The sequence below is a fragment of the Clytia hemisphaerica genome, unplaced genomic scaffold, assembly GCF_902728285.1.
Source record: "Clytia hemisphaerica strain Z4C2 unplaced genomic scaffold, Clytia hemisphaerica genome assembly, whole genome shotgun sequence".
NCBI lineage: Eukaryota > Metazoa > Cnidaria > Hydrozoa > Leptothecata > Clytiidae > Clytia > Clytia hemisphaerica.
In genome coordinates, this window is record NW_027103833.1 from 75024 (window position 1) to 98989 (window position 23966).

At 35.1% G+C, this 23966-nt stretch overlaps 2 protein-coding genes across 3 annotated transcripts in view; one reads left to right on the plus strand and one right to left on the minus strand.

The window, feature by feature from the left end:
* LOC136806863 (putative elongator complex protein 1) overlaps nucleotides 1-10267 on the plus strand; it is a 32139-nt gene extending 21872 nt beyond the window's left edge. For both annotated transcript variants that reach the window (XM_067063437.1, XM_067063438.1), the window contains exons 25-34: nucleotides 497-594; nucleotides 1452-1515; nucleotides 5800-5937; nucleotides 6228-6289; nucleotides 6700-6762; nucleotides 6991-7051; nucleotides 7670-7898; nucleotides 8299-8426; nucleotides 9247-9480; nucleotides 10121-10267. In XM_067063437.1, the coding sequence (XP_066919538.1) occupies nucleotides 497-594; nucleotides 1452-1515; nucleotides 5800-5937; nucleotides 6228-6289; nucleotides 6700-6762; nucleotides 6991-7051; nucleotides 7670-7898; nucleotides 8299-8426; nucleotides 9247-9480; nucleotides 10121-10194 (1151 nt within the window). In that variant the 3' untranslated portion in view covers nucleotides 10195-10267. The remainder of the gene's footprint in view (nucleotides 1-496; nucleotides 595-1451; nucleotides 1516-5799; nucleotides 5938-6227; nucleotides 6290-6699; nucleotides 6763-6990; nucleotides 7052-7669; nucleotides 7899-8298; nucleotides 8427-9246; nucleotides 9481-10120) is intronic.
* Nucleotides 10268-15693: 5426 nt separating this feature from the next.
* Nucleotides 15694-22600, minus strand: LOC136806864 (peptidyl-prolyl cis-trans isomerase B-like). The gene is made up of 4 exons (XM_067063439.1): nucleotides 22274-22600; nucleotides 16840-16930; nucleotides 16373-16560; nucleotides 15694-15993 (listed from the first exon to the last, which is right to left on the minus strand). Exons 1-4 carry the CDS (start codon nucleotides 22475-22477, stop codon nucleotides 15862-15864), a joined length of 615 nt encoding a protein of 204 aa, XP_066919540.1. The 5' UTR covers nucleotides 22478-22600; the 3' UTR covers nucleotides 15694-15861.
* Between the last annotated feature and the right edge of the window lie 1366 nt (nucleotides 22601-23966).

Here is a 23966-nt window from a genome sequence, read left to right on the forward strand (position 1 = left end):
TATCGCCAACACGAATAATTTAAAAACTAGCTGAGTCGTGTTCTTATAAATCAGTGTTAATAGTTCTTCTTAGTGATATGGGTTTCCCGCCACAGAGAAGTATAAAAAAGGCTTTTCTGTCTCAAAATTCTTCATAAATCACCCAAATTTTAAGAATATGCAGGGTCGGATACAGGAGGTAGGCTATCTTATTCATGGAGAGTAATTAGTTTCCATATAAGGTAATACGATAATAAAGTGCACTCTCCTCCATTGGTTATAGCCTCCCTCTGTATCCGAGCCTGATATGTTGTTTTGTCATTTTCTGTACCAGCCAAAAAAAAATACTTTGGCCACCGTTAGGTTTAAGAAGGGTCTTGCATTAAGCATTTTATGTCGACAAGCCTTAGAATATTGTTAGATCAAATCATTATGTTCCTTATACACGCTGCTTTGGTTATAACCCTGATATCGCTAAGATAAGTATTTGGAACTTCTTCTTTTGTACCGGTATTAGGTGCCGAAGGTTTTGAAGAATTGTTGGACTTTGTCACACAACACGACCTTTACAAAGAAGCCATCAAACTTTATAAACACACTACAGAAGAATTTAAGGTAAAATCATTGATTTTAAGACCCGAAGGAGCTATATTTGAAACTCTTGGGTAGGAAAAAAAGCCCCTCGTTTCCCATCTAAAACGTGTGACCGTCACGGTTTTCACATAAACTGAGTATGTATGTGTGTTCTTCATGACCGACTGAGGGCGACGGTAAATCAGCACGTTTACCGTCCTCGATTTTGCGGGTCAAAATTGCGGGTTATTCCAATTTACTCACTCTACCCTCCTCAAAAGTGCAAATACATAAACTCGCTATAAACGCTAGATTGTAAGTAAAATTTATCGGCAGGTTTTGAAAAATATGTCGCATAAGTAAGGAAAGGACTAGATTCAATCTGCGGTAAAAGTCTTCCCATTTTCTAGCTTGGGAAAGATTGAAGATGCCTCTCTAGCCCCTTCTGGGCTTTAAACTCAACGGTTGAAATATCTTAACTTTGAAAAAAAATATATTATTATAATATTGGCGATCAAGTAGGCTCCACGGTCAAGATATAGAGCGTCGAAAAAAAATATTAGCGTTAAAGTTCCAATTGAAATTTTGACAATGAAGTCTCGGCCTTACTTTGTTAAGTTTACAATTTTGAGGACATGTGCCACAGTCGAAAGGAATCATCGGTAATCAGAACAAACGCGCTTGTATAAAAAATTTCTTACTGTTTTTCTGAAATTTTGGATGCTTTTGCGTTATTGAAGTGTAATCAGTCCTGATTAACAAAGATCTATTTCGACCGTGAAATTACCCTTTCTCCCGAAATGACCGCAGGCCAGCAATCTATTGAAATTTAGGTTAAGTCATCTAAATGGATAATCATTAATGAGATTTTTTTTTACTTTTTCTTTCCTTTCATTTAGAAATTGAGTTTTCTGTACGGTCAATATCTTCATAGGAAGAAGTATTACGAAGAGGCTGCTATTAGTAAGTGCTGAAGAATTGTCACATTTTCATACCAAACCATATTTTTTACCGTGTGGGCGGATTTTACCTAAAAACTTTCAAAAATTACCAACTATAATCCCCACCCTCAAGACCTGTTTTTTTTTTAGAATAGGAATTAAGAAAATATTTAACCCTTGGGGTTTGGGTTGAATCGATTTGACTTTGAATCTAATCTCCTATCGTAAAGAGCTACTTGCTTTACCTCACAGCCTTATCTGCCCTTTTTACGTCGGCCTTTATTGGCGTTTTTTTTTCTTTTTCGTTGGCGTAATAAGGGCTGGCGTAAGGGATCAGAAATAATTAGGTTTGGGCAAAAATGGAAAAAAGATTGAGCTGTGATATAATAAGGGCCAGCGTAGACTATGCTATAGTCTAAGACGAGTTTCATCTAAGAGGAACAAACGTGAAGACGGGAATTTTTTTCGGGGGTAGCTGTTGTCTTAGACTATATCAACTCGGCAAAAACCGGAAATTTTGGATTTTGGTTAGCGGTGTGATCGGCCGACTCGGTTCGAACAAATGTAAACAAACAGTCGGGTCTGACTGGTAAATCCCGCGGCAGTTCTTGCTGCTAATACAGATTGACCCGGCTGGAATAATGATTCCAAAACAGAGCGACAGAAAGTTGGGAAAGGATAATTACAAGGTCTCAAAAGAAGGTTGTCTATTGCTCATTCCGACATTTTAAATTTTCCGGGGGTTTTGTTGTTTGGAATTGATTAACTAACAGTTAGGTAGGGTCAGGGTTGCTAGTAACGGCTTGTCACTGTGCCGGGTGCATACTCGGCACCTTTGGCCCCGCAGGGTTGCTAGTAACGGCTCGAATTTCAGTCAGGTTAAAAGTCGATGTCGGAATGAGCAGTAGACAACCTTCTTTTGAGACCTTGTAATTATTGCTTCCCCAGAAAGTTGATCTGTATGTGTGGAAATGTTTTATGCAATTCTTTAGTATTTGAGTCTCTTAGCCTCCATTAGCCTCCTATATTAGTTAGTACTTTAGTTTGTAACTTCTTTGCAACAAGGTCTTTCATGCAAATGGTTTGTTTTGAATTTATTCTTAACAAGCAGAACTCAGATTCAAGAAAGTATCATATTTTTTCAAGAATAAAGGCTTTTTCTCTTTTAATTTGAAAGACTCGTCTTTTTATAATACAAACTTGTATCCACCAGGTTTATCTCCAGTGCATGGAGCTTGTTTTGTCTCATTGCTCTCTGGCTCTAGGAAAATTTTATTAAGTGGCATTTTTCAATCACAGCTTTTTTACTAGTGTAGCTAAGTGTTATGCATTATTTTTCTTTATCACATACACTGTCCAGGCGAGACCAATATAATTTGTGTTTTTTTTACAGGCCGCAATAAGCTAAACAAAAAAAGAACATCAGTTTGGTTTGCAAAAAAAGAATGAATCATACTTATTAAAACGTATTGTAAATAATTTTATACCCATGAAAACATCTGCAGTCTATTAAAGCAAAAATCAGTAATCATATCAAACTTGTGAAATTAAAGATTATTGGTGAATTGCAGTTTTATTGAAAATTTGAGCATAAAATTTTGAAAAACTTCAGAAGCTTTTTAAAATTTTGAATAAAGCAGTAGTCTACTAGTCACACACAGCAAATTATTTTTAAATCACCATGATATTTTGGGTGAATTTACCAGATTTCATTTTCACAATTGCAACTTTTTAAAGTGAATTATGTGAGTTCACCCAAAAATTAAGGTATATACTTTTTAAGATTTTTCCTGTGAGAGTATGATCAGCATTAACTTTGATTTTTAAAATTTTAGGTTTGGTCGGGCCGTAAAACAACAAATCAAATTGGTCCCACCTTATGGTCCTCCAAAACCTTTCAAGTCCAACTCAGGAAAAATTCAATATAAATCATATTGCATGACTTTTTAGTGAATTCACGGTGAAAAGCTGCAATTAATAATTCACGATGAAAAGGTGAAATTTCAACGTGAATTGTTGTCAGATTGCAGCTTTTCACCGTGAATTTCTTAGATTTTTCCCGTGCCAGTTGTCATATACTAATTATAATTTTGATAGTTATTAAAAATATAAAAGTTTCAAAATAAATAATTTAGGTAGTTTCAAAATAGTGAAAAATTATACAAGTAGCGTGCTAATTTTTTTTGTTTTTAGAAAGATATATATACATAATAAACATTTCCAATAATTTTGACCAACTTGAATTGTGGACAAAATAGCCAAGATGGCCATTAAGAAAAGAATTTTATTTAGTTATCTTCTTATTGACTGCTATATGTTAGTAATAGTTGCTATTTTGTCCTACTGTATTCAAGATGGGCATTATATAAAGACATTATATTCAATTTTGTGTGAAATTTCATCATATTTTTGGTTATCTTTTTTTTTTAATTTTGAATAAATCAATACATTTTTACGTGGGATTTTATGGGCTTGCCACTTGGATCATTTTAAAAGGATAATTTGAGTAAAGAAATTTAAAACGTGGTTTTTATTTTGACTATTTTTTGCAAAGCATCCGGTTCGGTCAAATACGCCTTCTCGGCCTCAGGTCTAAAATTGAAAATTTGAACCACAGATTTTTTGGGGAATTTTTTTTCACAATTACATTTCAATCATCACAGTGACCCTAAATTTCAAATTTAAAGTAATTTTGATCATTGGTTCAGGAATTATGATAAATTTTTAGTTTTTTAGTTTTTTACAAAATTCAAACGAAATTTGTATTTTCGCAGGATAAATAGTTGTAAAATTTTAGATGAAATTTGCAAACTATATGTGACTATATCACAGAAAAAAATAAAAGGAAATTACCTTGACGTTTTAGATGAATTGGCGGTGAAAAATCGTTCAATAATTACATGGTGATTAGCTGAAATTTCACCGTAAATTATTAAAAGGTTGCAGCGTTTCACCTTGAATTGCCCTAAAAAGTCGGGGGAAATTTTTATATCTTGCATTCTGTGTTGATTGGGTAGCAGATAATTTTGCATTTCTCCAGAAGAATGTGAAAATTTGAAGTCAAAAAAAATTCTTTTCGATACAATTTTTTCTAATGTCATAGAAATGTGTCCTAAAAAAATTTTTGTTTCAAACTTTCAATACCTGAGACCTGAGCCTTAGAAAAGTTGTTTTTGAATGAACCAGCTGCTTGCTAAAAATATAGTCAAAAAGAAACTTTTTGTTCAGATCCAGCTTGAGTACTGCTCTCAAATCATCCTGTCAGAGGTGTCGTTCAGATGTTGTGGAAAGTGTTATTCAGATATCGTGGAGGGTATCCTTCAGTCATAATGGAAAGTGTTGATCAAGTATCGTGGAATGTGTTGTTTAGATATTGCAGAAAGTGGACACGGTGGAGGATGTTGGTCTGATATCGTGAAAGGTGTTGGTTGAATTTTGTAGAATGCTTTGGTCGAAATATGCCAGATAACTGTCACTCAAGCGTCAAGCTGAAAAATTGACTATAAAAAATATGAAAAATAGCGAAACATTAAACACAATCAACACAAGCCCAGTAATAACTAAATAAACAGTAATTAAAATCTATTAAAAAAATTTAGGCCTTTTTTCTTAGAAGAAACTTTAATTGAAGATTTTTGACAAGCACAAACCCATTCTTGTATGAACTGGTGAAAGTCAATATTTCAGTCTCAACTAACACTGATTCCTTCTACCATAAAAGAAACTACAAAATTCAGTAAATATAAACCTTACCCATAGACAAGGTGTCAGGCATTTATGTTGAAAAAAAATTGTTTGTGGGTGGTCTTGAGGAAAACAATCCCTTCTAACTAATATTGCCAAAAAAGCAACAGCAAAGATTTTAAGCTCTCTAGCCTTCAAGAATATTCTTCTTAACCAAACCAGAACCTAGTGCTCCAAGAAAACAACCATGGATAAAGTTCACTCATGTCGTGTGCTTGCACTGCTTCCCCTTTCTGCCTTTCCTTCCTTCGATGTTTTTTTGTTTTGGTTTTCTCTCCCAAGCTCGGCAATAAATCTACGGGATTTTTTCGCAAAAATCACCGACCCTTCTCCATGGTCGGTCAGGGCAAAGTAAAATCAAGAAAAACGCCGAGTTGATATCGTCCGTAAACACAGACTCTATCCGCCGCGAAACATATTACATTTTAGATAATATACAAACTATGTTATATCATAATAATACATTATACGGACGATAGCATCGTCTAGGGCCAGCGTAAAAAGGGCCAGCGTAAAAAGGGCCAGCGTGGAAAAAGCAATTTCTTCTTGTTTTTTTCTTCAGTATTCAGTCGTTGTGGTTACCACGAGGAGTCCATCGACTCCTTACTGCACACTGATAATTGGAATATGGCATTAATGGAATCCAGATTGAACGGCGATTCACAAGACAAATTCATCGCGCTCTGTAGAAAATTCAGTGGTATGTATTTCTACCAATCAATTATAATGTCCAGTAAAAGTGACTTAGGTTGAGCTTAAATTTAGGCACCCGAGACAAAACGCTGAATGATTGTACACGGCGATACGACGGCTTTCAACTTACCGAACTCGGACCCTTTTAAGAATATTTCAGGTCTACTCTAGAAAATCCCTGAGCATAGCTTCAGAACTTTTTGAGATACCAAAATTAGTCTTGTATAAAAACTAAGAACGCTGTGATTGATTTTAGCTTCTTGTCGTATTTATCTATCAATTTTTATTTTGCTTCAGAACGATTGAAAAACCATCGCAAGTATTTAGATGCCGCTATCATACAAGAGCAATATTTAAAGGTTTATTTAATTGCGCTTGCAATCAGTAAAGATCAAAGGGTCTTGGAAAACCTATTGTCTAGTATTAATCTTTTGCATGAAATGAAAATTCTACTTGTCTGGGTGATCGTTAACGAATTTAACGAAAACCTTTTATTTCTACTATCGAAAACAATAAAATTAAAGTACCTGTAAAAAACACTTTATAGAGTACCTGTAAAAAACACTTTATAGATGATAGAAGACTGACTTTAAATGGAAATTTCAAAATCATAACAAAAACTATTCTTAAGATAAGGTCAGATGCCTCTGACGTTTTATGCATCTAGAACACTGCATTTTATAGACTTATCAACATGATTTTTCAAATACCGTTTTACTTAGGAGGGGCGTTTATTAGTAGTACGGCATAATCTTTGTTTTTCATTTAGGATATGGAAGAGAGTATGGTTTGCTTGTTAGAAGGAAACTTATGGTTTCAAGCACTCAATTTGGTATTTTGATATTTTTATGCTTCATATTTTTTCACTTTTCTCATCCTTTAGCTATTTGCCTTGGTTTCTTTTCAAATGTTTACTTTTGTTTTCATTTAGCCTTAAATATAGGATTTAGCTCGATTTACCTAAGTTTGAAATTTTGTAAGGCAGAGCTCCTGCATTTTTGGTAGAAAAAAAGTCTTTTTCGAAACAAATTTTGAGGTTTCAATTTCCATTCACTTTAAGATACAACGTTCCGAGCGTGAAGATTTGATTGAAACAAACTTCAAACCTGCCATACTTGAATGTAAGTATTGATATTCAGTGTTGCGACTTTTCCGTCTGTAGACAGAAATTCTTCGAGACATAAACTCATCATTTCCGTCTTTCTAGAAAAAGGGTTTTTTGGTTAAATTTAATCCTAAGCTTTTCGTCCGCATTTCTAACACCCTGATTTATATTTGGGCCGATGAAAAGGGTTTGAGATTTTTTGCAATTTTCTTAAACATAGCGTCAGATTTCGAGTTTTCAACAATAACAACAGCATAGTAAAACTTTATGATCGGCTAGAGAGCCGAGAAATACACAATGATGTCTTCGTCTGTGTTGTTGGGAACTACTTGAAAATATCGGCCATGGCTAGCTGTCACCCTCAAAATTAGTTAGCATGCAAGACGGCCGATTCAGACATTGCAGAAAATAAGCAAAAAATTATGGAGGGGACAAATTGTGGTTTATACAAACTGTTATTATCCCGTAACAATTATCGTATTGTCATAGAACACCAAAATGACTCCAGTCTGCCACAGTAGAAAATGATGATTTTTCCGAAACGAACATGTTAGCTGGGTAGAATCAAAATCAGGAGTTTTATTGGTACTGGCTTAATAATTGTAAAAAGAATCGCTTTTGATGTCACTTTCAGGTCAAGAGAATTTAACGGAAAAGATCACAGAGCTGAAAGAAACCTTCAACAAACATCGAACGCGTTTGCAAATTGTCATCGCGAACAAAGAACAGGAACGGTTAGAGATCTTAGAAGGAATACGTGACGACCCGCAAAATGAACTTTATTCGGACACAAGTTCAATTACCGGACAGTCAGCTGTTTCTTCTACATCGTCAAGGAGCTCCAAAGGAACCAGAACGTCAGGGTATGATTGAGTTATAAATTGCCCTTTCAAAAATTTGGATTCATTCAAAGGGGTAATCAGATGGGTTGAGACATTTTGCCATTTATTCTGATAATACATCCAACTTGTGTTACAAAATAGTTTATTTTCCAAAATTACGATTTTAAATTTTGCATTCTTTTTACATTTAAGCTAGAAAATAGAATTTCAACGTAAAAACAGAGAGGCCTCAGTGCCATTTTTGTACCCAGTACAACGTTTTTTATATGACCCGGCTGAGCTTAACTCTACGGCTGCTGGTTGCGAAGCTGTAGTCTTCTTCAGTGAGATAAAAATAAAATCACTATAATTTCCTAAAAAATAACGGACTCTCCGATACAAACGATATTGCTTTGAATGAAGTTTCCCATTTTTTATATAGACATTCACGAAAGAGTAAGGCGAAGGGTGAACGAAAGAAATACAGTTTACGTGAAGGGAGTACACATGAAGATTTTGCGCTGAGAGAAGCATTAGCTGAAATCGTCAACACAGCTGATGGCATGAAAGGTACGTTATAATCAGAATAACTTAGAAAATCAAGTTTGAAAACACCTTTTCCCTACATATTTGCTTTTGAGAGTAGTTTGACGTGATCAAGTTTTAGCTGGTTTTGCGAAATTTGATTAAAACTGAACACAATTTTCGAAATTTCTGAAACGTTTTATATCACACAGCAGGCTTTTTTATTGGTATTTTTAATTTCGCGAAAATTAACTTCTGCGAAATAACTTAATTTTGATGATTCGCAATCCAATTAAAACAGAGCTTCTCCCCGCTCTTCAGTTATAAGAATTTTTAAGTCTAATTTCTTTCTTTCTTGCGAAATTTGATTAAAACTGAACACAATTTTCAAAATTTCTTGCTGAAACGTTTTATATCACACAGCAGGCTTTTTGATTGGTATTTTTAATTTCGCGAAAATCAACTTCTGCGAAATAACTTAATTTTGATGATTCGCAATCCAATCAAAACAGAGCTTCTCCCCGCTCTTCAGTTATAAGAATTTTCAAGTCTAATTTCTTTCTTTCTTGCGAAATTTGATTAAAACTGAACACAATTTTCGAAATTTCTGAAACGTTTTATATCACACAGCAGGCTTTTTTATTGGTATTTTTAATTTCGCGAAAATTAACTTCTGCGAAATAACTTAATTTTGATGATTCGCAATCCAATCAAAACAGAGCTTCTCCCCGCTCTTCAGTTATAAGAATTTTCAAGTCTAATTTCTTTCTGTGGTTCTCCATCAACTACAGTCGGTACATTAGGAATCTCCTTTGAATGTTTAACAAGGCGCTTTATAAATAGAATTGAACAAATTATTTTTCAGACGAAGTGGAATCGCTTTCCAAAGTTCTGTTGCTTCATTACTACGACGAAAAAGCAAAAGAATTACAGAATTGCCTCGATAGCTTGATTGTTCTCGTTGAAAAACACAAGAAGGAGATTTGGGCAGGCGAGACGAAGGAGACTAACAGTGAAAGTTTCGAATATGGCCCTGCATCGACTGTTATGTCAATCATCGAACGAAAAAATGCTGCTCAAAATGCTGGCAATCAAAAGAGTAAGCATTAGCAACCTTTTATTCTTGATATGTTGAAGTCTGGTTACGTAATGATTTGACCCCTGTGACGTAATCTTTCTACCATACATGGTGAAAATCATTACGTAATCAAACTTACGTGTATCAAGAATTCTTGAGATGTTTATGTCAAGATTACGTCATTCATCTTAGCATGATGACCTGATAGATCCAGAATTGAACCTCTTTTTGGAAAATATACCGTAAAAACTTTTAATAAAAGGCCACAAGGAGGGTAGGTTCAGAGTTTGCCAGGGCTGTTTTTGTCAAATGTCAACGAGAAAATACGATAATCTCAGATATTCAATCATTTTCTCGAGAATTTAGCGCTTATTTCAACAGCTTTCCGGTGTTGATAGGTATTCGTGTATAAAAATTTATTACGGATAGTAAAATTAATCTAGAAAAAAATCGCTCTGTTATGGAATAAAGACCCTGAACCCTTTCTGGGCGTGGGTGTTTTCCGTCCTTCTTACGTCCCGAAAATATTAAAAGAACTTATCAGTGTTTTCTTTAGGAACTGATTTTCGCCACTTTTGACAAAACTCAAAGATTGCTTGAGTTGTTACTTCCGAAACTTCTATATATTTTTTCATTAAATTTGGTTTCCTTTTGTTTTCAGGTGATCTACCAGAACCAACTCGCCCCAACCTTCGCTCGAACTTCAAATGGAAACTCACCACTATATCAACCTAAAAAAATTATACTCGAGTATTTTTTATAGATTTTTGTACGAGATAATAATGAAAAATCTCAAAATTGCAACGAATTTACTGTCTACAAACCCTGTCTTTTGGCCATTCGATATTTGTAAGTTGGTGTGCCAAGAATAAATTATGGAAATTTTCAAATTTCAGAGCATATTCAAAAGAATGGCCAATTTTGTCATGTCTTTTTGTCAAATCTTTTGTAATTTTCCTAAATCAGCTGTCGCCAATTAAAAAAAATTAAGGATTTTAGCGACCTGCCAAAATTAGCTTCCTTCCTTCAAGATTAATTCCAATCAACTTTTTGGAATAAAACTTTTACTTAAAAAAATCTGATAATAATCGTATACTATAAGGCGATCTTTTTTAAAAGAACTTTTACTTAAAAAAATCTGATAATAATCGTATTCTCAACTTCAGTTGAGCTAGAATCTGAGAATGTCTGTGTGTGTGTCTGTGTGTGTGTCTGTCACCAAAACTTTGGGGCAGGCTGGAGACTTCAAAAATGGTCCGATTTGGCTGAAATTTTGCACACTTGATCCTTGGGCAAATCCCTGGGGGTGTTTTTTTCATTTTTTCAAAATTATAATTTTTGGGGCCTGGGGACGAGTTTTTCGCCAAAACGAGGCTAAAACTTTGGGGCAGGCTGGAGACTTCAAAAATGGTCCGATTGGGTTTAAATTTTGCACACTTGATCCTTGGGCAAATCCCTGGGGGTGTTTTTTTCATTTTTTCAAAATTTTAATTTTTGGGGCCTGGGGACGAGTTTTTCGCCAAAACGAGGCTAAAACTTTGGGGCAGGCTGGAGACTTCAAAAATGGTCCGATTTGGCTGAAATTTTGCGCACTTGATCCTTGGGCAAATCCCTGGGGGTGTTTTTTTCATTTTTTCAAAATTTTAATTTTTGGGGCCTGAGGACGAGTTTTTCGCCAAAACGAGGCTAAAACTTTGGGGCAGGCTGGAGACTTCAAAAATGGTCCGATTGGGTTGAAATTTTGCACACTTGATCCTTAGGCAAATCCCTGGGGGTATTTTTTTCATTTTTTCAAAATTTTGATTTTTGGGGCCTGGGGACGAGTTTTTCGCCTAAACGAGGCTAAAACCCAAAATGCTATAATTTTTCTTAAGCCATTAAGTTTACAATTGGGCCTACAAATGATTTCAAAGATACTGAAGTTGAGCCAGTGCGGTTAGCACGTTCGACAGTACTATAAGGCGATCTTTTTTAAAAGAATTTTTCGACAATTTACCCTATAAAGATTTTGGAAAAAGATTATTTCATCTTGACGCTGTGTCAGATAGTCAACTCTCCTATATCGAACCACTTTAATTCGAACCTTCCTATAATTTGAACCAAAAATGGTTTGTAGGGCTCCAATTGGCAGATCACGCAAAACTTGGGTTAAAATTTCAGAATGTTGGGGATCCAAAAATATTCTGTTCTTTTAACCATTAAAAATGGTCTGGTCTGTAATTTTTCAAAGTGTGAGAGGATAGGAAGGAAGACAAGATGGCGACCGCACTCAGTAAACAGAAGTACACTTTAGTACTTTTTACAAAAATGACTATACTGTTAAAAGGGACATAAAAGTATTTGCGAAATTTGTAAACAAACCGTATGCAGCGGATACAAAATCAAAACAAAGGGAGTTTCTAAACATCGACCAGAAATGGCGACCACGACCAGCGACCAGGACCGGCGACCAGATAAATTTAGATTATTCCCTTTAAAAGGTTCTGCACATTTTTTTCATAAGAACAAACTATACAAGAACATAAGGCTTCGATGACCAAAATGTCAAGAACAAATTAAGAACATTTTTATTTAAGGCTTTGCGGACTCTAAAATAGTCAATTTTTTAAGAAAATGGACAAAAATGCTCGCAGAATGGTAAAGTAAGAACTTGTTAAGAAGATTTTTAGGCTTAAAACTCAAAAGGCTAAGAACATTCTAGGCTTCAAAAATTTTAAATATTCTTATAAAAAAACGTGTAGTATTGTATTTTCGCAATTTAAAGCACTAGGCTTCAAAGTTTTGGGAAAAAAGGGGTACCCAGCCCATAGATTTTTAAAGCCCGAAGCAGTAGATATCGGCCTTTTGCTGAAAAATGTGCCGAGTCCTACCTAAATCACGTGACATTACAATAGAATTTCAGCCCTTGACCAATCAGAAGCTTCACGGGTTTTCGAAAACAATAGCAGCAATATATTTTGCGATATTCACTTTTTATTTGCTTGGAAGATGGAAGAGCTTAAAGCACGGCGCCATCTAGCCCTTCGGGCTTAATAAATCTATGACCTAACCAACCTAGCCAATTTGGCTATACCCTGCTTTTTAGAGTTTTCTCCATCTATTTCATTACCGGTAAGATGGAGCCGGAAGCCGGATCGCTAATTTGGACCTGATGATTAAAGTTAGAGCAAGTATAGGCTTTTAGGGGCGGTTCAAAACTGGGGGGGGGGGCTGTACCACCCCTTAGATTTAGATCTAGTGGGTCTTTTTGGATGACATTTGGCACAGAAGATCCTTGTCACATAAGGCAACTTTTGACAGAAAATCCTTTTGATGACGCCACTCGTCATGCCCAAAGTGAGCAAAAACCGAAAATTTCCTTTGCTCTTTTAAATACAATCCGTGCCATAATATATTTGCACTTTTGGCTAATTTACCATTTTTCGAAAATTGAAGTTCGAGCGAGAATGTCAATTTCAGGCCCTCAACTTGATTTCATCGATTATTTCGATCTGGGAGGGATTTATTGGTTTCTAGGCTATATTTCAAGCCCTACTGGACCATTTTTTAACTTTTGGATCCTCAGATCCTAAGGTCCTAAGTCTTAAGTCTAGCGTTAAAACTCAGAGTTAAAACTCTACCCTTCGAACCTACTTTAGAGCACTTACAAATCGATTGTGGTTTCAAAACACCCCGGTGAATTTCCCTTTTGTGCCAAGTATTTTGTCCCTGATTGTAGCTATTGCATTCTAACAAAGGCTTCAGAAAAAAGTTGCCCGAGTCTAAAATATGCTTATTTTATCCTAAAATATTCAATAAATTACGGTTTAAACGATATGTTTGACATAAAAAATAAATTTGTATTGGAAAAGTGTCAATTTTTGTGACATCATACTGTCAGAAATGTCAACATACTCAAGGTGTGAAAATTTTTAGGTGTCAATTTTATTTTATTTTGTAGCTAGATAAAAGAATTTACAGAAAATTTCATGGCAAAAGCTCTATCATTTTAGGAATTATTACCAGTAATCTGACCTCCGAACAGAAACAGCCCACCCCCTAGGACGAATAGGCTTAAGAGACTGGAAAAATCGTTGAGTTTTTGGAGGATATTCGAGATATGGAAAATCGACTGTAGTTTAAAGCGATAATGGAACAACCAAAATCAGTTTCATTGAAATTGAACAGCCGTTTAATCGTGGGTATTCTTAAGGCCGAGGTAAACGATTCCAACATTTCATCCAACATAGAAATTGAAATGTTGGACAAATGTTGGATAAATTTCGGAAAGGTGTTGGATCTCCTTAAAATCGTTTCGTCGCAATGTCCAACATCATTTTCATCCAACATGGGTGTTCATTCATTCTTTTTTTAATTCATTCTTTTCAAATTAGAAATGGCGAGGATTTTTATACCCAGTGTAACCATAACCACTACCGCTGTTCGTGCGGACAAAGATTATAGTCTAACAATTGGACCCTTACAATGCAGAGAGAATTCTGGCGAAAAATCGACTCTTATTGTGCAATTTCTTGAAATTTATTTATTTATTTTAAGGCAAAAAATGGTCAAATTTTCTAAAACTTTGCAACAAAAATGTTCTCATTTTTTACACACTTACAGTGCATTTTGGGAAGCCTGAAAAATGTACCTTTAAAGGGCCACCCCTCTACGACAGGTCGCTTAATTTCAGTGCCCCCCCCCCCTCTTGGTTTATTTTCCGAAAAAAAACATCCAGTTTAGATAACGGTCGGAGGTTTGTAGCTGATTGGGTCGGTTTGAAAGGTGATTGGGTCGGTTACATAGTGATTGGGTCGGTTTAAAAGACAATTGGGTCGGTTTAAAAGACGATCGGGTCGGTTTGAAAGGTGATTGGGTCGGTTTGAAAGGTGATTGGGTCGGTTTAAGAGGTCATCGAGTTGGTTTAAAAGGTGATCGGGTCGGTTTAAAAGGTGATCGGGTCGGTTTTAAAGGTGATCGGGTCGGTTTAACAAGTGATTGAGTGAGTTTAGTAATTTTACTCAGTTTTAAGATCAATTGGAGGGAGTGCCGGTTTAAGTCGCCGGTTTTTTCGGATTTCCCTGGGAATCGGATTACTCAATCCTCCAAGTCTGGTCTGGAGAATGTCACATTTCACTTTTCTTTCTCAATCAACTGTCAACTGATCTGATCAAGGATTTCAGATTTCGCATTGTTTACATCCCCAGCCTTGGAATACTTTCTCTTTTACTATTGTACATCAAATCTACAGACCAGATTTACAAAAATCCGAAAAATCGTAATCCGATTGCCCGAAAAATCCGGCACTGTAAACCGGCGATTTTTTCGATTGGTTTGTAAATTACGATTGACTTCTGAACCGACCCGATCATGTCTTAAACTGACTAATTGACTTTAAAATTGACCTAGTCGACTTTTGAACTGGCCAACTTTTTAAAACTGACCTAATTACATTTCAAACTGACCCAATCGCGTCTTAAACTGACCCAATTGCGTCTTAAACTGACCCAATCGATCTTTAAACTGATCACCTTTTAAACCGACCCGATCGTCTTTAAAACCGACCCAATCAGTTACAAACCTCCGACCGTTATCTAAACTGGATGTTTTTGACACGGATACCGCTCCATAGGATGTGAGCTGAGTAAACGAATCCAACATGATCCAACACGAAAAGAAGAAGTAAATGTTGGACAAAATGTTTGATGGCGATCAAACTTTCATCCAACAGTTTTTTCCTTCTTCCAACATATTTTTTTCTTCCAACCGGATTTTTGCATTCGTGTAAACGATCCCAACATTCCATCCAACAGCGAGAAAATGGCATGTTGGATGATGTTGGATGAAATGTTGGAATCGTTTACCTCGGCCTTTACAACTGATGTTTTTATTTGAAAAAACAAAGATATATAACGAAAAAATCCAATGAAAATCTTCAAAAACGGTGATTTCCGGCATATCTCCGTGATTTTCGGTCGGAAAAAAATGTTCTCAAAATCGGCATTGCTAATTTACATCTTCGTGCAAAAGTTCCCAAAAAACTAATGATGAAAACTAGAGAAAATAGGTTTTTCTGGCATCGGAAATTTTTCAAAAATCGGGCCTCGTTACATTTGGGCATTACTATTTTGCAACTTTGTGCCAATCCCGAGAAAAGCTGGATAGGAAACAGACTAACAAACGAACGAACAAATGAACGAACGGGCATGGGTTAATTTATAGGACCTCCAGATAAGTCCAATAATAAGAATTAAGTTTAATTTTTCGTTATATCTTTGTGAATTGTGAAAAGTTATCGTAAAAAAAATTTTACAAGCTACATGGAAAACAAACAAAGGTTTGATAAGTTTTGTATAAAAAATGTTAGGTAATGGTAAATATTAATTTAAAGTAACCCTATTCGAATATTTGAACAGCTTTCGATTAAATGTCGTTTTTTGGGATATGAACGAAAGGTGCAGCGACTTCTAACGAACCAGAGTCAGTGATCACGACGTCCTTCGTTGGTTTATCACGTCGATCAGTTGAAAGTTTCTCGATTTTACGGGCGATGTCCTAAAAAAGAAGGTTTTTGGTAATTTATTCAACTCTCAAAAATAATTAAATAAAGACGAAATCCAATTCTCGAAAAGAAATTTTTCCCAAACTTAAAAAAATTGAAATCTGTAGAATATAATAAGTTTCATGGTACAAACTCACGAAAAACTTGTCAAAATAATCCAACCCCTCTACTCCTTTACTTTCTCACTATCTCCCTTTTAAAAGTATAGTCAGCGTTTTTCACTTCAAGATTTGTTTTAGAATGGCTAACTCTTAAAAGAAGTCTTGCTTACACCATCATTTGAAAATGACCCAATAAAAATTATGGTAAAAATAGCGTCAGATCTAAGACGTTACTGCAAGGCATGAGAGCTAAAAATTGTTTAATACATACCATTCCTTCCAAGACAGCTCCGAAGACAGTGTGTCGACCATCTAACCATGGAGTTGAGACGTACGTGAGGAAAAATTGTGATCCGTTAGTGTCTGGTCCGGCATTGGCCATCGAAAGAAGTCCTGGTGCTGTGTGTTTGAGGTCAAAGTTCTCATCTGGGAAACGTTCCCCGTAGATGCTTTTACCACCTGGAAAAAGGATAAACAATTTTGATTTCTATCTTTTTAAATTAATTGTTCGCAATAAAAAAACATTTAGAACAATTCATTGAACTGTAGAATATAAAAACTGTTGCTTTACATGCAAATTTATTTAATATTTTGCTTTGTAAAGGTAGGAGCTACGTTTTCAAAATTTAGCCGGGGGAGGTATTTTCTTAGCCCCCTGAAAAATGCTGCATTCTAAGTTAGGAACTTATTACATTATAAATCTTCAAAAAAATGTATTAAATGTATTTGTAGCCTTACCAGTTCCATCACCATTTGTAAAATCTCCTCCTTGCATCATGAAATCACGAATGATACGGTGAAATTTGCTGCCTTTGTATCCATAACCATTCTAAGGTGAAAAAGTAATGCTTGGTGATAAAAAATTGTTTGGACCAACGGATTAGAATAGGTGGATTAACTTCTCTCGTTGCTCCCAAGAGAGATCCATTGTCTTCTCATTGTTACAAGAAAAATCTGTAAATGACTCTGCGCACTCCTCGTTTAGTTTTTTCATTGTTTTTATAAGAACAATTTTCCAATTTATACAGTTTCGAAAACGAATTTGTCCTATGATTCGATCAATTTTGATGATTTTGCAAATATTTTAAATCCTGCACTTAAGTTTTAGCATCAACAAACGCTAGACCAGTTTTAATGTAAATTTTTAATCTTTTGTCAATGGCAATCTTCAGATAAGTGAAAATTAACGTATGGTCTATAACTAAGAAACTATCGATGGGTCACGAATGGGTTGCATACTGGTGAAAGAAGACTGTATTTAGAATTAGGAAAATAAATTTCAAATTATTTGGCTAATTTCTGCATTGGATAGAAAGGGCTAAAAAAGTGCATTTTCTTATTTAAAATGTACCACGTGATACGTAATGACCAATGAAAATGTTGAAAGTAATGATTTTTTACAACTTTTTTACAACTTATCAAGTTTTAATTGCTAGCAAACTCGTAAAAAAGTTTGATAACCTAACGAGGAGTGTTTTCTATGAGTTCTTAATCCACCTATTCTAATCCGTTGTTTGGACCAATCTATGAAAAATACTGTGCCATTGAAAAAATGCTGTGCCGTTAATAGCATGAAAAATTAACTAAAAACACCAAAAACACATCTATTCATCAATTTGTAACAATTCTGAATTTTATTCGAAAACAAAACCTTTTGTCAGATTTAAGGAATAAATTGTCAAATTTGAGAAAGACTAGTAGACTGAATGTCCAAAGAAATGTGATTTAGAGAAAAACTTGCAATTTATACACAGAAATTCCATAAAAGGTTCCAAGATTCTCTTTAAACAGACATCAATATTTGTTTACCAGCCCTTTTCTCACAAGATTTCATTGTTGAGAGGATTTTAGTCTCAAATAACGAATTCACCTACGCAGATCACTGAAGCTGTTGAAGCGACTGAATCTTTCTTAAATGGAACCCAACTCACTCCAAGAAGGACACTTCCTCACATTCCAATCGTCCCAGATATTATTATCGACAGATCCTCAAATAAGATTGATGGAATATACCTGGGAAGGACTAATTACCTAAAATCCAAATTTCAACGGCGATTTACAAAACCTTATCCTCTGATAATACTGCAACCAAGGACAAAGTCTCTGATTAAACTCCAGTTTGTAGCTTTTACAAGAAAGGAAAATGTAAATATAGCATGACAAGCAAAGATTGCCAATTGAAGCATCCAAAAATCTGTACCAAGTTACTGAGACATGGTAATAAATCCCCAAAAGGCTAAAAGGCTGTAAAGTTTGAACATGTTTCATCCACGTATGTTTTTCATTGATCAGAAAAGGTGAATGTTTTAACAAGTTGCACTTTTCTCATATGTCAAGGGGACTAAAAGGGACCCAGTACTAAAGAACCATACAAACACACAACAATCATTGGATTTTCTGAAAATCTTAGACAATTTTCAGACAAAAATGATCTCAATGATCACTACCAATCTGAATGTACGAAATATACAGCAAGACAGGCAAGCTGAGTCCAACAGCCTCTAGGAAATGTCGAAGCAGCGAATTCAACAAGTTGGATGAGCTGTTCAAGCAAAAGCCACAAAGAGGCACAAAGAGGTAGGTACTTCTTCAAATTATATACTTTTAAAATGCTTTATAAAAACATTTGGTTCTGATTGCGGGATTGAAAAAGTTTAATTGATAAACTTGGTTGGAAGTATCAAAACAAATTTGTTGTCAAAGTGATTCAACAGTAAGTGAAAATACAGGCCAGATATCAACAATCCCATGTTTCGACACCAATCGTCCCAAGTTAGAGCAATTGATGGTAGGTCGGCGAAAAAAATAAAAATAAAAGTAGAATTTCACCTGTAAAATCTCATAAAAAGGCAGCAAAAACTACTAAATCTTGACAATAACGCAAAATAGAAAATAAAAAGACATTTAAAAGCTCAAATTCATGGATAAAATTAAAAATTGAATTAAAACCGAGTTATAAAGCAGAGTTTCTTAAGTAAACATTCCAATCAGAGGGATTTCCCCAGAGATGATGTTTACTTTTTGAATCAGAACAGAACTTTTTGAAAGAGAAAACATTCGAATCATAACAACAAAGAACTTTCCGTCAGCATAAATAATAGGAAGATGCAGCAGATCAGAAAGATTTCCCCCTTCTTCTTTCGCAAAAAAAGGTAAACATATAAACATTCAAATGTAAAAAGATTCAAAGTCTATTTTCTTTTCTTTGGTGTTTCTTTGAAAAAGCATCCACATTGGTTAATGTTTTGTTAGAGGGAAAACCCGTTGAACTTTATTAGCAATTGTTTGAAAAGATCGAAAGAAAACCCGAAATAAAGATCTTGCTATAAAATTTACTTTTTGGGAGTAATAACTTTTGCCTTCCCCAAGTGTATCAATGAATTTTTAGGTGGTTTGAGTTTTTTTTCTAAAGCCTTTATATCCCTGGCAAATGTAATTTTAATTGGGGGGTCAAAATGCCAAATATTGAGTCTTTGAGGATTTGCCCTTTGCCACGCTGAGGTTAGGTGGTTTTTTTTATCCAAAAATTCTTGTCATCCACCCTTAGACAGGCATCAAAAAAAGTGAAATATATGGAAATTGAGGGACAAATATTGAGTACTCATTTTGAAAAGCTTATAGTTTAGAGACTCAGAAAAATTACTCAATGCTGCTCAATGTGTTTAAAAATCCTTACCCGATGTGTCCATGAATAATTTATACTAAATGATGACGTTAAAAGAAAAAGTGAACAATTGACGCATTTTTTATGTAAACTTAAAATCACATCATTCTCAATAAGTAAAAATTTGAATATAAAAAGTTATAAAGGTCCATAACTCTTCTATGACATCATTTCTGAAAAATGCCTCATTTTATACAGAATTACAATTTCAATTTTCTATATAGAGTTTTAGGTTGAGAAATCAAATATACTCGTTTTAAATAAATGTCTTCTATATAGCTTTTGACGAGTTTTCGATTGGTATAAACTGTTAAATCTCTTCGACAACAAATTTGTTTTGATAACTCCACCAAGTTTATCAATCATACTTTCTGTCATAAAACATGTCACGATAACTTTCACTGATAGCGTGCCCTTTTTAACTTTTGTTTTCATTAAAAATAACCGAACTGCCGATTGAAGAATTAGAGAACGCCTGCCGCCTAACCGCCCACCATTCTTAATCAATCCTGCGGCATCTTTATATTTTGTTTATACTATTTTACTATTTGAAAACATTTTCTATTCTTTTGAAGATTTTTTCCTAAAAAGCAGATTCTGTTTTAATTATTCCTTCTTTACATTTTTATCTTAAAATTAGAAATTCATTGTTCCTCAATACATAAAACTATGTCTTTTTTGGTGACAGTAGTAAGTTGAAAAGATTGTAACTTAATTAGTAAAATCTAAAGACTTAAAATAGCTAGATTTATGTTATTTTTAAGAGAATCCTCATTATTACTTATAAATTCTTTTGTAGACTTTTTCATTAAAAAAAACAGATTTGTTGTTATTCCTTTCGCTTTTGCCACAACTCTTTCTATTTACTTAATCGGCCCTTTTTACGCCTGCCCTTATTGGTGTTATTTTAGGGCTCGTGCGTGGCGTGATTAAGGGCAGACGTTGAAAGGACCGGACCGGCGTAAAATGGGCCAAAATCTTTCTATTTATACTCAAGCAGCGTTAATGTTTACACTTTTTGTTCTTGTTTAAAGCAATCCAGGGCCAAATTAGGAGTAAAAAAATTCTCGCTTCGCTCACGTTTTGTCACGCATCAAAAACACAATCTAATTTTACAAAAACGGTAGTAGCTCAAAAAGTCCAGACCTGATCAATTGAACTTGTCGAACCAATCGAACAATCGAACTAATCGAACTCCATCGAATGATTAAAGTTTGATTAAAAAAATTAATCAAACCTAATCGAACACCTACAATTTTTTAAGCAATAGCAGTTCGATTAGTTCGGTCAGTAAAAACTTAGATTAGTTCAATGATATTAAATACTCATATCTTCCCCGCTTGCAAAAACTTTATCCTTGCACGCAACCAATTGCCATTTCGAAAAGTGTGTAACCCGTTGTAGGAAGTAATTTCCCGATTTTCATTCCGAATTTGGCTTTGAAAAGAAGTTATAAGGTGGCGGAGCAGCACAAACTTGTCGAACAAAATTGGTTTATCGAACTGATCGAACCGAAACTTATTGATCGCACTTAATCGAACACTCACAATCTTTTAAAAAATCTTAGAGTTCTATCAAATTTTTAATCAAACTTTAATCGTTCGATGGAGTTCATTTAGTTCGATTGTTCGATTGGTTTGACAAGTTTGATTGATCGGGTCTGGAAAAGTGCTTGAAAAAATCCCTGACATTTGTATGCTTTCTTGGGACGCACTTTATGTGTTATACAAAAAAGGAAGCCGACTTCACTCACATACTAGGAAGAGAAAAGTTCATTTGATATTTCAGTTAAAATAATGAGTGTATCTCAGTATAGACCTAACTCTTCATACAAAAATTATGGGAAACGCATATTTGGACTTTGTACCCTATGCTGCACTCAAGCACTTGAGCCAAAATCCCGCAAAGGCGGGACAAAAATCAGTTTTTCGAAGTTTGCAAAAAAACGCCACATAGAAGATCTTTCAAATTCAGTATGTGAATAGGGCAGTAAAAAATACAACTTTTCTATTTTTTCCTTTTTTTTGCAAAAGTTCTAGGAATGAAAATAAAGGGATAATGATAATTGAATACTATCCATTGATGATCCGCGGCACTATCGTAAAGCTAGAATCACTTCGCGTACACTTCGCTTGAGAAAATGATTGACAGATTGAAGTTTTTCATCCCCGCGGCGCGCGCCGCGCGGGAGCTCGGGCGTTATGCGAGAGTTCTCGGCTCAATCTTCGGACCGCGTTAAAATGGTAAACTGAGCTTTGATTGATCATTTCGATGGAAGTTGTTGGAATGTTTACAAGGCTCTTGACAGAAAATCGTTTGTTTTATTGTCAATGATGACAGTGTAGTTATTAATTTTGTGAGATCTGACAAATTGATGTTTGTAAGTGCACTTTATAGTTTTGATTCCCATTGAAGAATCATATTCTGGTTTTCATGTTATTAGATGCTGTTTTAGAGCTTTAGGTCTACACTGTATCTGCTGAATGAAAAATCTCAACTTTTTTTTACCTTGCCTGTGCATAATTCATAGAAATTCTTCACTGTTTTTGGAGTAGTTTCACCATACAATCCCATAACAATTCGTCCTTCAGGTTTGCCATCAACTTGAATATCAAAATATACTTTCTTTGTAACCGTATATTTCTTGTCTGCACTGCAGAAAACTGCTGCAAGAACGAGGAGGAGCAATGAGAGAACGTGTGTCGACGCCATCTTGAAAATTGGAATGTTTCGCTGTGAATGGCTGATGATGTGTCTTCGAATTTAACCCGTTTGAAGCTTGAAAATGGTCACACTAACCAAACATTTTTCTACTCCTTCAACTGGCTACTTTTTATATAGTCAACATGACCACAGAAATTCGTGGCACAAACGGATGTGATGCATGCACGTAACTTAACGAAAAAGTTTTTTTTATAAGAAACATAGTCGCCATTTCATTCACAGTCGAAATGAGTTATGGGTAATCAGCAGGACCACACCCAACCTCTTCCCCGTGTATCCCAGGCTTTATTTGTGTCTAACTTGTCTGTACTGTCTTGTCAAAGGTCCTTGGGGGGATAAAGATTCTCGGTTTCAATTCTTCAAGCCAAAGAACCGTAGCGATAGTCCCAAAATTTTTGAAAACCAGGAAAATCGCACATAATCGGTGGGTAAAAAATCACGTATTCACATACAAAAGAGGCCATATTCACGCATTCACTAGGTTGCTGGCATCCACTAACTAACGGATTTGTGCTTATACTACTTGCGGTTTTGTAGAGGTCTGCTACTCGGTCTGCTATTCAGACTACGCATTCAATCAAAAAGTGGATTTTCACATTCACGACGCATTCACGATTAGTTTGGCATGAATCTACGGCGTTTCTTACAAATATTAGGTTCTTATAGTAACTAGTATCTTATCTATCCAAAGTCGCAGCTCTTATCTACTTTTGAGCATAACCTTCTCACTCGCAAGTGTTGAACCGTAAGGTTGGCTGATTGCTTGAATCTGATTATAACTCAGGTATTCGCGAGTGCTCTGAAGCATAAAATTCAGTGAATAGATTATATTATATTATATGCTTATTATATAGGCCTTTTCACTATTTTAGACATGAAATCGAACCAAAACAAAGTCGATAGTTGATGTACGGCTCTATATCGCCTTTTGCTCACCTAAACAGACGACGGTATTTTGGTGTTTTTTACCGTCGTCGAGCAAAGCGGACGGTGATTTTGGAGACATGTTAACTTTGTTTTATACCGCCCCCTCGATTTATCTCGAATACATAAACTCGCTAATCACCAAATAGAGAAACGGAGGTAAATCCTAAGAATCTCGCGTAAATTTGCCTTGATAGGGACCTCACCATGATATGGAAAGTGAAGAGGGCAACAAATAATATAATGACTAAGGAGGTGCGACAATGGTTTGCGGCGACGGAAAAAAATTTGATTTTGAACCTCTAAAATGCCTTTAAATGGCCTTCTTTTTAGACTGACTTTTCCTATATAAGAAGCTAAGTATGAATGGTGATATTTTGAAAATAACTTTTTACATTTCGGGCTGTGAAATTGCACCATTACATGCATGAGTTGAAAGAAGAAGTTGCAATAATGTACGTTACCCTACCATTAATCTACGTTACCCCTGCATTTAGATTGTCTAAAATAGGCATACAATCTCAGTTCCCGTAATCCTTCAAATTTTTAGAAA

What these genes read in the sequence shown, in the direction of transcription:
- LOC136806864 (XM_067063439.1), bottom strand. Translation starts at nt 22,477, where the DNA reads ATGGCGTCGACACACGTTCTCTCATTGCTCCTCCTCGTTCTTGCAGCA. An exon ending in ATGAATTATGCACAGGCAAG is followed by an intron (nt 16,931 to 22,273) that starts GTAAAAAAAAGT and finishes TTTTCACCTTAG; the next exon opens with AATGGTTATGGATACAAAGG. An exon ending in GAGCTGTCTTGGAAGGAATG is followed by an intron (nt 15,994 to 16,372) that starts GTATGTATTAAA and finishes CTTCTTTTTTAG; the next exon opens with GACATCGCCCGTAAAATCGA.